Genomic DNA, 15,337 nt, shown 5'->3' on the forward strand with positions numbered 1-15,337 from the left:
AGCCACTTTCTTTTAATGCAAATCCAATGTGTTATAAATTTCTGAAATTTAGAGAATTCATACAACCCTCTGAGTTTCTGGATTTTCACAAAACAACAACAAACAGAAGAACTGGGCCACCCCGGCTCCCTACTGCTGCGTGGCAACAATAGTCTGGGACCAAATGCTGGCTGCTGGAACCGTGGTGTCCCATCGCCAGTCTCGTCACTGTGGCCCTATGCGTTAACAGGTGACCCTTGTTAATTAACTTGTGTTTCCCGACTAGCTCCCGTAGGCACATAGGCTTCTTAGGCCTTGTTTGAGAACTACCCTTGAGCCAATTATAATTCCTTCCAAGACATATTTGCAGACTTTATTAATACTAAGAAGCCACTTCCGGCCCACTTCATGAGGTATGACCACGCATCCATGTAACTTGGCGAAACGGTTGACAACCACTGACTTAACGGCAAGTCTGGCCTCAGGTTTTCCTCAGCACATTCATGCGAGCCTATTCTTGGGTTAGCGCCTCTCAACAGGTGGGAATTAGGGCTACAGATGCAGTGCCTAGTCTATAAATATAGTCAGTTATGTCTGGGATCCTGGCTTTCCTGTGTAAGGACTGGCTATTATTATTTTTAAAAATAATGCAACTAGCTGCCAAAACAAATAAAGGAGGGCTTAACACTTTTCAAAAAAGTGAAACAAACTAAATAACAAACAGACAGATGAGAGCCATTCACTGACCAATGATGTGAGCATGCCAGACTTCCATTGATACGCCTCCGAGAAGTTTTACAAGGAAAAAAAAAACACCTGGCTTATTCAACCTAAAAGTTTTAAATCTTAAAAAAAATTATTTAGTTGCTTTTAGTTTTGAAGGAGAGACAGAGTGTGAGCTGGGGAGGGACAGAGAGAGAGGGAGACACAGAATCCAAAGCAGGGTCCAGGCTCTGAGCTGTCAGCACAGAGCCCGACGCGGGGCTCGAACTCACAAAGTGTGAGATCATGACCTGAGCTGAAGTCAGACACTTAACTGACTGAGCCACCCAGGTGCCCCTAAAAGTTTTAAATCTTTAACATGAGATGGTGTGTGTGTGTGTGTGTGTGTGTGTGTGTGTGTGTGCGTGTGTCTTTCTTTTTAATTTACTTTTAAGTGTGAACATGAGTCTATTTTAAACAGTTTGTCTGAGGTCCACAGGCACTAGGATATCTGATTCGATCACTGCTGCCATTAGTCCTGAGTCCTCCCTTTCCTTAGTACATCTTTTATCTTATTTTCTCACATTTATAAACTAGATGGAGGTGGGTTAGCCCTAGAATTTGCTAGACACTAAACCTTTTATTTAGAAGACAGCTCGTTAAAAGGAATACGATACATTTCTTTGTCAAGGAAACCTTAAGAGATCTTGAAATGAAAGTGTCAAGCTTAATTAAAAGAAAAACTCATATTATGTCAGGCTATTTAACCTTCCGGGACGCAGTGCATATCCCACGTGAGGAATGTGTGGATCTCCTCATATAAACAATCTTTATACCTTTCATAACTTATATCAGTGACAATGACAAGGTAGCACTATAAAATCACCATACTGTTCTGTGAAAGTTACATTGGATTTCACCAGAAAAAGGATGTTGGATTGTGTGTTGGTGAAAACATTCTTTATCATTCGATAATGGAATAGTGCCAAGTAGCAAAACTTCTCGGTGTGCTTGCCAAATCCATTAATAGATAAAACTAATCAGGCAAAAAAAGTCAACAAATAAGCTCTACCTAACTGGCAAATCTGTCTTATGAAATGAGCCATATTTTCTTTTTTACCAAGAAACGGGGTCTGGATGAAACCCTTTCCATTTGCTCTAATTATGTTATGACATTATTCATCATCCTTGGTGCACAAGCTCAAAATCATTATTAGTCATACCACACTGAGCTCTTTATTACAGCAATACATGATAAAAGTTTTTAAACCACACATGTAGGCATGGGGTAGCCACTGAATCCCCCCCTAACTGGGGTGGGTCCAATTTAAACACAACGTGACGGTTCACACATTTGTATAAGGGACTTGATAAATCCAAATTGAATTTGATGACATTTACAAATATTTGCACGGTTTTACGGGACGGTTGCCTGATTCTGATGTGGTCTTTTTTTCTCCTTCTCTCTTCTTCCAGGCCTTTCCAAGGGAGGCTAATGCATCAAGTAACCACTACGAAATGAACTGACAGATGTGGGCCTCTAGACTAATTCTTTCATTGGCTTACAGGCTCTGGTTACAGAAGAGGAGAAGCTGTGAGTTCCCCATATCGTAAATTATGAGAAGGGTCTGTATGTGCGAGGCCAAACTTCACATTGGGTTTCCATTCAGGACCAACGCTGTTAACAGGGTATTCCAGGAAACAGTAATCTCATAGAAAAGACTACATGATCACGGAATTTGGGGCAATAACAATGCTTGCAGAGTTTTTAATAGCAAACATCTCAGATTAGTTCCTCTTATTTAAGAATGTTAGGAGATGTTACATAAAAATCCAGATTGCTGGTGCTCTTGGAAAAAATTGAAGATGTAACAAGGCAGTGAATATATCCTCACAGAGAAATAATTTCTTGTACCTTCTTACTAGGCAGGGATGTGCTGTCCATTAGTCAAGTATCCACCTAACAGGTCTGGATTTGGGAAGATTTTTACTTTGCTCCCCGTGTTTTAGTCTTTCCTGAAGACATACAACACTTTTTGTGCATTAAAGGTTCTGAAAATTTCCTCAGTAAATATGTCTGTTTATTTTATTAAAAATGTTCCCCCAATATATTTGATTAGGGAGGTTTTTTCCTCCCCATCTTGGGATGTACCCAAGGTCACTCTTTGCATTTAGGTCACTCTTTGCATTTAGGTCACTCTTTGCATTTAGGATCTCAGTTGTTACTCTGAAAATTACAGGTGAAAGTCGATTGCCAATATATTACTCGGTGCACGGAAAGGGACCATAAATTCAAGAGACTGTGATTTGGTTGTATGAATATTATGCTATCTTCTGACAAATATTTGTGAAAGTATTTGGAAAGCCTAGATTTTGTAGTTAGGATTCCATTTCCATTTCTGGATGCTTTTATAGGCATTCAAGATGGAGAACCCATCTATCTGATTAGAGTATCTACATATTCAATCAGACTTCAAGTTATACTGGTAGGCATTAAGGAGCCTCTGGATATTACCTGAGGTTTAACTTTAAAACTCCAAACTAGGCGGCCCAATGTGCTGGTGATCTAATACGAAGCCCTAAAACATGTATTCTAGAGGGAAGGCTTTGGAGAAAAAGTAGATATCCTTGCAATATGATAGGTTAAGCAACAGGAATGTATAATACTATTACACTATCCCAGGTAGATAACAAGTAGTTATTTCCTTTTTATAATCATTATCTGAGTAACTTTTAGAAAGAGAAGATGGACAAGAATTTCTTTTTTCGGGATGGGAGCCCCATATGTATTGTCCAAGTGACCAGTACAGAAACCCAATAATGGGATTTGACATTTAATCTTGCTGGCTGAGAACACAGCAGTCATAGTAATGAATTTCTGATTTTCAGAATACTGGGGTTGGAAATATTGGCTGCGATTGTAGCAAAGACGTCATGGAAAAATTCTGGGTGACTACGAGTCTCTAAGCAGGGTGTTCTGTGGATTTGGCTAAAACTGACTCAGGAAAAATAAATGGCAAATAAAGAGGACAAGTAGGTTTAGAAAGAAGTTATTTACCACTTTAATAGGGCTGTCCAGCATTTGGTCACATAGATCATTTTGAAACCTAATTGCTTTAATGGTCTTCCTATCTCACCAGAAGAGATTTGAATACTCATGAAAAAAGCAAATCAAACATAGAAAGAGGTACCATGATAAGACTTGTTGCTACAGCACTATGTACTTAATGATGCCAGACTTTGGATTTCATTGGAGGACATTTCTGCAGTCTAGGACAGCTATACAAAGCCTTAAGACATTGTATTTACAGAACTTATTAATACAGGGACCTGTATTCTACCATAATTTTGCCAGAGTCTTAATAGCACGGTGGAGCAGCTCCCTCAAGAATTCTTATTTTTCTTATCTGTGGAAAGCTAGTAGTTCTAAAAATACTTTCCTGGAAGAGGTTAGGATGGTTATTATATATCAATTGAATATAAAGTATGGTTATGTAAGCCAAGCTTGCATGCTAATATTGCACAGGGTAGAAAGCAATAAAACAGGACGATGTGCTTCCTTGGGCCATCTGGTAGAAACAGAAGGAAGCTCTCGATTCAGTATTGTTACGATGCCTCAGATTCCAGGAGTCCACCTGTAGCTGGCCTTCCAGCGTGAGTGCCATGTTGAAATTTCAGAAGGGCACATGTCTTCCTCGCCAAGAGAAAAAGAAATGCAACAAAACAAAACAAGACATCCAAACTCAAAGAGGTACACCAGCCGCCTCAAACTGTGGTATTGTTCATTTCTTGAAGAGAATATATAATATTTCAAAATATTATATATATACATATATTTAAAATGGTACAAAGTAACTATAGATCCAAATTAGAAGATAGTTGATCGTTCTTCGTAATCCCCAAAATTTTCACGGAGAAAACCCTTTTTTTAAACCCACTTTCCATGGTGTTGCCAAAAATGCAGGGTCTTCTCACTATAGGATACTTCATGACACACAGTAAAAGCACTGTGATTTTCTGGTAACCAGTCAAAGTGCAAATAAGAAATCCATTTGGCTTGTAATGTGTAAGATGTTTTAAATTCTTAAAATGTGTTTTCTGCAGAGGTGGTTTTCCTTTGCTACTATAACAAATGCTTCCATTAGGTTCTTGGGTGAATCTGAAACCAAAGAAAGAAAGAAATTTCAGGGAGAAAAGAACAAAATGAAGGCATAAAGAAAGGTGACTAGGCAGAAAATGAGGACATCTTGAATTTTTAGTATGTGGCTTCTTTCAAGTGATCTGAAGCCAAAAATGTTAGTCTACAACCGTAGTTCTCAAATGGTGATAAAAAAGCACACTGACAGGCCATCATATTTTTATTAGTTCATTAAAGGTATTTTGCCACAACCGAGGAAATGGACTCTTGGAGCAATGAATAACGATGATTGGCTTCATGAGCATGTCACATATGCATTTGCACAGAGCCCTGTGCTGGAAAGGGCCCCACACTTCATTTAATGATCTTCTATTGAAGTCTTGAAATTATTACTAATTTTTAAATGAGAGACGCCATGTTTTCATTTTTGTACTGGGCCCTTCAAGTTATGTAGTTAGTCCTATGTCTGATGAGAATTTGAACTGAGTAGGTCATTCCATGACCTTGTCAAGCTGGCTTGCTGTGACAGGTAGAGGGGTGGCCATAAGGTAAAGTCACTGCCAAGGTTCGAACACATTTTCTTAGGAACACAGGAGGGCTTTGCAGGTTGAGGAATTCTCCCTCTCAGTGACATAGTATTCAAGAGTAACCAAGAGCATACTCCTATAACTAATGATGCCATTTAATCTATTTGAATATGGCCCAAAGACTCTAACATTCAACAGGATACATGCACAGAGTGTCACTGGTTTAGGGCAGAAATGATGATTCTAATAGAGTTGAAGGTTCTACTTTAGAGTTCTAGGAATAGGCATTTTTCTTCATAATCTCTTGGTTCTTTATAGTCTTAGAAATTGAGTGTTCTGGGTCCAGGGGTGGAGTCCATTAAAAGATTTTAAGGTTGGATAGGAATAGTAATAAAGTTGCCTTTCAAAAGTTGGTTGTGCCATGGGCAGCATGTGTAAGAAATCTTCACACACTTATTATTTTTTTTATCCTCTCCTTAGAAATGACAGATTCTTCCAAACCTCGGTTTCCTACATTCTGATAATGTATATCACCTCCTGTTTCCACTGTCTTATTTTTCACCAAAAGGAGGGAGAAAGTGACATTTACAAAACTGAAATGGGTTGCCTTTCTTTTATCTCTATCAACTTACCATCTCTACCCCGCGCTACCCAACCTTAGGCCCTATCCTCCATGTAAGAACAGGAGGTTGGTCATCACATCCCAAGACCTTCACACATTAACTTTACAGAGCAGAGGCTTAAATATATTTATTGGCCAAAGAAATGGATGAGTTCACTTGGACCCAGGGGCAATTGTGATGGCATAAATTGATTTGTTTTTCTTTCTGGAAATTTCCAAATCCACACTTTCCCTCCTACTCTTCTCTCTTAAAGCTAGTTCATACAAAATGGTCTGAACATCAGGATTGTAAAGGCTTTTATAACCCTTGACACCTGATGGAATTTTGAGTGATGAAGCTGGGATGTGTCACAGCTGGAAGTTTGCCCTTCTGTGATATAAAAAACACTGGCTGATGAGAATGGATGGAAATATGTGAGGTCAGAGTCACTGTTAGGAGAATGGGCCCAGGTGAGTGTGGGCAAATGACAGTAGTGCATTTGTGTGAAACATCAATTTGGCTGGACAGCCATTGTGGTGAGATGGGCAGTCTAACACGGCCTTTTAGGGAATGGAACTTGACTCTATGTTGTATATATCTAACTGTTCATTTTCCCAGGAGTCTGAAAGACACTAACATATTGGGTTGAAGGAAATCCAAAGTTGCTTGATAAGTTCCCAGGTATTATACCAGATTATGTTCTACTATTTTAACCTGTTAATTTTGCCTTCCTAGTGACTTTGGTTTTCTCCTCATTTCCTTCCCTGCCTTGTTATGTCCCCCAAAGCCAATGTTCCCTTTTTATATGTGAATTATTACAGCATTGTCAAACAACTTATTTCCTCTGGGGCGAAGTCTGTCTTTATAAATTAAAGCATTATTCTTGAATACACAGAGTATACATTTCTTCCTGAATGCATTAGATACAGCATCCCTAGCTTATTTTTTTAATATGTACTATATTATAGCATATTATGTATTATTATTTCATATACATTAAATATAATATTGATTATAGGGAATTAGCTCATCTGATTATGGAGAGTGCAAATTCAAAATCTGCAGAGCCAATTTCCCAACAGTGCCCCCAACTTTCAAACTTATGCGTTTTTTTTTGTTTGTTTTTAGAAATGTTTTTATTTTTGTTTCTATTTTTGAGGGAGAGAACATGCGAGCAGGGGACAGGGGCAGAAGGAGAGAGAGAGAAAGTCTTAAGCAGGCTCCACGCCCTGCATGGAGGCTGACATGGGGCTGGATCCCATGACCTGAGCCACCAGGGGCGCCTCAAACTTATGTTACGTTTAAAGAAAAAAAATAAACCAATATTTATGTAAAACCATAGGAAACTACCTCTTGTGAATATCTGGATTGGTTTGTCTTGCCACAAACTACCAACAAAGTAATTCGACGAAACAACTGAAGCAATGGTCGAGCAGGTGTAGTTTAAAATTTAGCCATGAAACTTCACCCAGATGTACCAGGCTTCTTCCCAGGAGGGTTTCTGGCACCAGCTTTATTGTACCCCATGCTGGGTTTTGGAAAACTTCTCAAGGGTGACTACCTTCTTTCCGTAAAATGACATTCAGGAAGCTTCCTCTTTCCTAAGACTTATTCTCTCCAGTCTCCTGAAAGGGAAGCCTATGCCTCATTCTACTTATCTTTTCTCCTGCCTTCTGTAGGTTATACTGTCACCCAGATCTAGTTTCCCCAAGGTTCTCCTTCAGACTGTGGCCTGTTGTCCTGGCTAGTTCATATTCTGGGCTGCCTGGTCCTTTAAATCAAACAATGAATTTCTACTCTCCACCATCCTTAAAAAATGAGCACCATGCAACTTTGAATTAGATCACACTTTGAAACATCTTTTGTTTATCTACATTGCACAGACTGCTGAGAATTTTGACTCAGGGTGATTATTTGGGAAGTAATTCATAATAGGAAGGTTTTGAAAACACCTACATAGGGAAAATGACATCTTAGGACTCTATCTTGCAAATATCTTCATATTGGCGTTACTTTTAAAAAATAACAGTATGACGGACGGAAACTCGCAGTTGCCATTAACTATCTGGGGATGTTTCTTTTGTGTTTTTGGTTTTTTTTTGTTTTTTTTTTTTTTACTGAGACCACTCTCTTTGAATCAGTCTTATATGTAAGAACCAAAGAGGTGATTTAAAAAAATTTTTCCTCTTTGAGAAGAACTTGAATTTTTTATCCTAAAGATTACCTCTTAAATAAGAGTAGAACATTGAAAACCTATGACTCACAATTAAAGTACATCTGTTTATTAAACTGTTTTGAAAGTTAAACTGCCAGAGTCAATACTTGAAGTGTATAGGCATATTTACACTCTGACAGGGAAAAACACATAGGGCATACTAGAAAAATTAATATAAAACCTATTTTGGAGCCTATGATCTAAGGACTGGTGTTGGCCTGCCATTTATACAGAATGGAAAGCTCCTGTATGTATCAGCTGAAGTTAATTGGTGCCTTTGTGTTTAAAAGTGCTTATTTCACTGTGAATTTCTTTGTAAGGAAGTGGGGAGAAAATTTAAGTCAGTAGTAATGTCTGAGTCCTCTCAAGGTGTAAAAAGTACAGCTTAGTGTTTTCTTTTCCTTCTCTAAAGACAGAGTTGAGATTTATTAGTTGAGTGATGTGTTGCTCACACGACTGTAGAGCAACCTCTTATTTCCTCGCTTGAAATGGATGCACATATCAGAACAGGTACATCCTCTGCTTTCAAACCAACTGCATGGGCGATTTATTTCTCTTGTACACTCAACTGTCGGGTTGCATTCAGCCCACCCAGGACAGTAGCAAACACAGAGGCTGTGCTCCAGCCTCTATTATTGTGATCAGACCTGCACTGTACTTCTGTGAGGAAAGAAAATGTCTAGGATGTACTTACAGTGTTTTAAAATATACTCTACAGAGGCCAAAAAAAAAAAAAAAAAAAAAAAAAAAAGAGTGTTACACCGTCATAAAAAGTAGCATTAACAATTTCTGTGTTTTGTTTATTTATATTCTATTTTCCAAAGAGTCTCCTAGTTAGTACCCTTGGAATCTCACATACTCAAATCCTGAAGTAATTTGACTTGTATTCTTATTCTTGACTGAGTTTCAGGTCTGGAGGAACCATAAGATCAGGGTTTATATTCAATAAAGGGAGATCAGTTATCATTTGGAAGAGGAAATAGAGTTTTGGCAGAAAATACATCAGCAACCTGTTTTAAACAATGGTGATCGAATTCCAATCATACTGATGATAATTCAGAGTATCTGAAAACTGACTTGGAAGGGCGTCTTCAGATTGTTTTGTAAAATTAGTTTCAGGCAAAATGTAACCAAAGGGAAATATGAAATCCACTCTCCATCAGTTAATGAAGATGGTTTCTGGAGGTAAGTGTCATGAACTGGGTTCATTTTTGAATAATCTCTCCTGAGGCTGTTTCTTTGAAGTGAAATATGATAATCCAAGCTGAGCACCTCAGGTGCATGAATGCATGTTAACAAGCTAGGATGGTTCAGGAACCTCTCTTGGCCACAAGCCAATGAGGTATAACAATTTACTGCTTAATGCAGTCAATATAGGCAATGAAATTGGATATGCAGAAGAGTCTCCACTTATCTTATGTATGAAAGATATGTTTTATAAGATATTATGTTTTCCATATCACGAGGCTGCCAGTACCAATGTTTTTTCTTGAGAAGATAATGCTGAGAACAAAGATCAATTTAAGACTCATTATATAGGGGTGGGAATTAGAGATGCCCTTTTAAATTCGAGTCACCCTTTTGGAAGGCTACAAGTTCAGCATGTTGGGATTTGTAACTGGTGGATCTGGCTTTCAACAATACCCAGTACATTAAAACACATATACACGCAACAGGGCTGAGAGCCACATGATATACATACATAAAACCACACTAGTTATTAAAATATTGACATGATTGTAATTATGTAATTAAAATATTGTACTACATTTGTATTTTTTTTTTAAATCTTTTTTTCAACGTTTTTTATTTATTTTTGGGACAGAGAGAGACAGAGCATGAACGGGGGAGGGGCAGAGAGAGAGGGAGACACAGAATCGGAAACAGGCTCCAGTCTCTGAGCCATCAGCCCAGAGCCCGACGCAGGGCTCGAACTCACGGACCGCGAGATCGTGACCTGGCTGAAGTCGGATACTTAACCGACTGCGCCACCCAGGCGCCCCTGTACTACATTTGAATAAATACTGTCTTAAGTGCTCTGAACTACCCTGTCTACCCTGCCCTCTTTAGGACTCCCCTACCTTCCCATGATCTATTATCTACAGGGCCAATGGCTATCCTACCTGGGCTTTTCCAAACTGCTCTGGCAACATGATACCAATTCTCATGGGTTGGATGGCCTCACCATATAGGTTGTTATGTATTTTGAACATAGCTCCTTATTTTACCACAGAAACCAAGGAATGATAATTCACATCACAAAAACTTTTCACTCATTTAAAAGATCATCAAATAATTCTTTTAAAGAACATGTAGAACAATGGCTGTACTTAAACGCAGCCCTCTTCCGCAAACCATCTGGACAAATTAGGCAGGACTCTTATTTTCTTATCTATTTTGAGCACCGTAGTAGTTGGCTGAATTATGCGACTAATTGCTTTACCGTTCTTCTTTCTTTTGGCTATGCTAATCCAGCTTTATTTGTGACCCAGTCACACAAACGCTAAACTGCTCAGCAGGGAAAAGTCAAGTTCCATGTCTAACTTCTTGTTGCTGGATGGACACTGATATGAACAGTTAAGAATGTTTTCTGTCAGGGAAAAGGTCTTCTTATCTCCTGTTCAAAGCTTCCCTGGATGCTGTTGTACAACTCAAAGGCAACACGGTATGGTTGGTAACATGCATGAGATATTTGAAAGAAATACACTTACTCTTGTGGTCTTAATTTTATTGCCTGTAGCGCACATCCAACCGGAATTATCAGGTAGCGTTTTACATTCTTCTCCTTCTAGACAAGGCTCCATCTCACACCACCATTTCCCAATCACTATGGAGGCTGTGCAAAAACAGGAAACAAGTGTGTTTGCAATTCATCCAAACAACGTGGGCACCAGTGACGTGACCCTCTGTAGGTGTTCATTCTCTTTGAAGCACGCTACTTTCTCTTGAGCCTTCTAGGGCCGGCTAAGAATTCGTTATGAAGAAAAGTAATATTTTCATTTACCGGTCTTACAGAGCAAATCTAATTTTCTACTTTTATGGTTTTATCAAGCAACAGTTTGTCAAAAATCACCCTCGTACCCTGAAAGATGAAAATCTATGCATTGGGAGGTATACTCTCTGGAGAAAACTTTATGTTTTCACAAACCGAGGACCTTTTACTCTTTCTTTTCAGGGAAGGGGACAAAAGTAGTAACTGCCCTTCAGAATGATAGAGCTATTCCTTCAGAAAGGCCAGTTTATCCACCCGGCATTAGGGCTCATCCCCCAGCCTCGGCATTAGGGCTCATCCCCCAGCCTCGGGCCTTCTTTGAGAATTTCAAAGGCCTACCAACAGGAAAAAAAAAAAAAAATGAAATGACTGGAACCATAAAAGAAAGCCTGCAAAATAAAAACCAAGGGTATTAATAAAAAGAAGTATTTGTTTACAATCACAGGTATATTCATGTCAGCTGCATTTCCTGTTGATGTTTGATATGAGGTGGGTTGAACTTTCCAAAGTTGAGCCTCTGATAAAAAAAAGCCCTATTTTGCAGGGTGATATCAAAGATGACCACAACGGGAAGCTGGGGATGAACTGAGTGGATGTATTTATAGCACAGTCTGGTTTTTATTTTAAGATTGTATGAAATAGCAACTGAATGCACTGCACCCAAGTCAAGGAGCTCCACATCTTCCTTACTGCCTTCATGAGCGAAGAATTATTTCTGCCATTCGAAATTCTTAAAACGTCTGCCAGTGGTTCTTGTGTGGTGCTTTCTGATTGCCTGTTTTCACACTGGACTAGAACCCTAGTTCTAGAGATACTGGCCTTCAGCCTCTTACACCTGCCGGAGGGGAGTCCCCACCTTGATGTTTCCTTCTCACAATGACAAAGAGGCCAGATGACATCTGTTAACATCACAGAGGATTCTTATTAAAATGGAACGAAGTAAATCCCGAAGCAAAGCAGGAGTACATTATAAGTCCCCAGTGGGAGAGAGGGATTAGATTGCTAATTTAAAAACAGAATGGTTTAAACATCCGGATGTCTGCCCATATTCAAGTTTTCTTCTTTCTACACTACCCTTACTTTGGACTTTCCTTCCTCTGGAAGCCAGCGTATGGATTGCAAAATTTGATCTTATATGCAAAATCATGTCTACTCCATTATCGGGTCAATTTAAGGAATTTTGCAAGGGTAATTTTGCCTCTGCTTGATTTATACCTTATGTGCGGACCAGAATGAACCACATAAAATGCATCTCCATTGGAATATAGCACGCAAGTATAGGAAGTAAAATCTCCTAAATAGTCCATCCATATGCAAGACAACGTGATATTTTGGTAAAACATGGCGTAGTAACAGAAGACACAAATTCTCCACAGGGTACAAAATGATTATGAGAGTTAAGAGCGTCTTTCTTTTCAATAGCAGGGTTCTCTATGAGCATGTGGAATAAGGGAAGATTCCAGTCACGGGTAAAAGAGACCTCATTTAGGTGAATTAATAGGTGACGATGTTAAATGAGAGAAGCATGTACTTTGGCAGCAAGAAAAACACATGCAGCGTTGAAAAGGGAACAAAAATAAATTGCAAAGCTTCCAGTAACCTAAGATAAAAGCCAGGGTTTGGCAGTGTTTATTGAGAGCCTAGAATCGGAAGTGTCCTTTCGGTTAGCACTCAGGCAGCAACAGGCTGGTGACATTTGCCACACTTGTCCCCTGAAATCCCACCTAATATTTCACTATTGCTGCCCTGAATCGACACCAACAAGAATGGAAAGCCTCTGATCTTAGCTCCGAGGGGAAATTGCCTTTCCAGACAGTCTTCCATTTAGGGTTTGTGACTTTTTTTTTTTTTTTTCCCCACAGAGGCACACAAATAATGAACAACTGCCAGTGGGGTCAGCTTTAGCATCTCTACTTTCTTCTAAAGGATGCTGTTCCTTCTTCTTGAGGTTGCTCTCTGCCCTCTCAGAGCTGACCTACTCTGTTGTTAGCTAACAAAGCAGTTTCTGTGTCTTAAGCATTAATGTCTTCTAAATGAAAATGTAGACAATAGGAAAAAGAATGCGTCTCAAAACCCACAGATCACCTTTAATTCAAAGGAGTAAAGGTCCACTGACTCAAAGGGAAAAAGGAAAGCCTTTCTAAGAATAAAAACATCCCCAGACTGGCCTGTAATCTCTAAAAATTCCTATTACACTTGCTTCTCCTTAACAGAGTTGGATGCTTTGACGTTACCCTCTGGTTTATTGGCATCTAGTTCATTCTTCCAGGGTTGCTTTTCTAAAGATGCTATTAGACTGATTTTGCTTTTGATTTATGCATTACATGGTCATTCTGATATGTTTCACATCATCTTCTAGGTCAAACTATAGTCTTTTCCCCTAATTTTTTCATATACTCGTATTTCCTGCAATATTTTCAAAAAAAATTCACAGAGAGGATTTACAAATTGTGCTCTCTCCTCCCATACTGGAAGTCACCTAAAACCTTCAGATTATTGAAAGAGGAATGATCGATTAGATTTAATCAATAAATGCAATATTAATGCAACTTAACTGGCTTTATAATTTTTCTTATGGAGATACCTATAATAAGAAAAATGCAGCACAAATAATTCTAAATATCTTGAATTACAATGGTCAGTGCAATAATAAAAATGATAATGGACATTTTTGATGGCCTCTTCTGGGTTTCTGTGTTAGGTACTTCAAAATGTATGATCTTAGGGGCGCCTGGGTGGGTCATCCGGTTGAGCTGAGCGACCGACTTGGCTCAGGTCATGATCTCACGATTTGTGACTTCGGGCCTGTGTCGGGCTCTGTGCTGACAGCTTGGAGCCTGCAGCCTGCTTCCAATTCTGTGTCTCCCTCTCTCTCTGCCCCTCCCCTGCTCACACTCTGCCTCTCTCTGTTTCTCAAAAATAAATAAATGTTAAAAAAAATTTTAAATGTATTATCTTAATCTTCAGAGCAATCCTAACGGTGGGTATTATTATGAACCCATTGTATGGATGAAAAAAAAAAATGAAGCTCAGAGAAGTTAAAAAACTTGGCCAAGCTTACACAGGTAGGAAGTGTAGGAATTAACACTACGTGCAGGCCTGCTTAATGACAAAATCCTTGTTTTTCATCATTATAGTGCTAACTTATGATAGTTTTGTGTTCAGGATTCAGAGAACTCTTAAGAAACATATGATTGCTGAGTGAAGGAATGAATTCTCTCTGATGTCTTATTATTGAAGAAAAATTCATATAAATACAAACGCTTGAGGAAAATACAAAACATGTAGTTTCTCATAAAATTAAGTTAACATAAAAATAAGTTGCGTAATAGCTAGTTTATATCATATTTGTTTCTTCCTAGACAGAGCTCCATATTGCTTGATTTTATTCCTTACAGCATTTTAACAGAAAGTCTCAGTAGTGAATAATTTTTGAAGCCACAAGAAACTTGTGAGGTAGACATATAACTTCTGTGAGGACTTTTTATCCCCTAGAAGAACAGAGTTAATTAAATATGAGCTGCAAAAACCAACTCTCTCTTATCTATGATGATTAGGAGAGAGGCTCTTAAAGGTCCCTTTTAACCCTGGGGTTTGGAATTCGCTCTCTTACTGGATCATGTTCAGGAAAATATCTGATCTTCAACTTGGTCAAGAATGTTCATTTTCCTTGAAAGATTCTTAAAATTACTAAAGCTACTTTAATCATGAGTTTTGATTTCATCCTTATATCATCATGTTGCTGCAGAGCAAAACAGAGAGACTGTGAAAGGAGACTCAATCCAATTTTCAGTGAGAAGTCTTAAATAGAGAAGTCCTTCTGTTGCTGTTATTGTGTTTACTTTGGGGTATCTTACCACGTAAAGAGAACAAGGTACTGATAAGCAACGGAGTTAATAAATACAGCAAATATACATTATCTTATTAAAGAGTCAAAGTCCCTTTTTATCATTTCAATAAACAATGTTTGGGTCTCAATTTAATAAGTGTTCTTTGGGCACTTTCTGCAGCCAAAGGACTATGTGGCTTAGTGGCATGGATAAAATGATGAACATGACATAGTTCCTGCCCTGAGAGCTTATGACTTAGCTCAAGGTTTCTCTCTCTATGGGCACTATTGGCATTTTGGCATGTGTTATGGTAAGGAGGTGTAAATGAGCAAAGTGCTCCTCTGGCAGGAAG

General features: G+C 38.7%; 1 protein-coding gene across 2 annotated transcripts in view; it reads right to left on the reverse strand.

Annotated features, from left to right (window-relative positions):
- Nucleotides 1-3,719: 3,719 nt before the first annotated feature.
- TAFA1 (TAFA chemokine like family member 1) overlaps nt 3,720-15,337 on the reverse strand; it is a 506,957-nt gene continuing 495,339 nt past the window's right edge. For both annotated transcript variants that reach the window (XM_086697624.1, XM_025916458.2), the window contains exons 4-5: nt 10,875-10,999; nt 3,720-4,840 (exon numbers count right to left, since the gene is read on the reverse strand). In XM_086697624.1, the coding sequence (XP_086553750.1) occupies nt 4,823-4,840; nt 10,875-10,999 (143 nt within the window). In that variant the 3' untranslated portion in view covers nt 3,720-4,822. The remainder of the gene's footprint in view (nt 4,841-10,874; nt 11,000-15,337) is intronic.

The sequence above is a fragment of the Puma concolor genome, chromosome A2, assembly GCF_028749965.1.
Source record: "Puma concolor isolate L17-30 chromosome A2, mPumCon1.1.hap2, whole genome shotgun sequence".
NCBI lineage: Eukaryota > Metazoa > Chordata > Mammalia > Carnivora > Felidae > Puma > Puma concolor.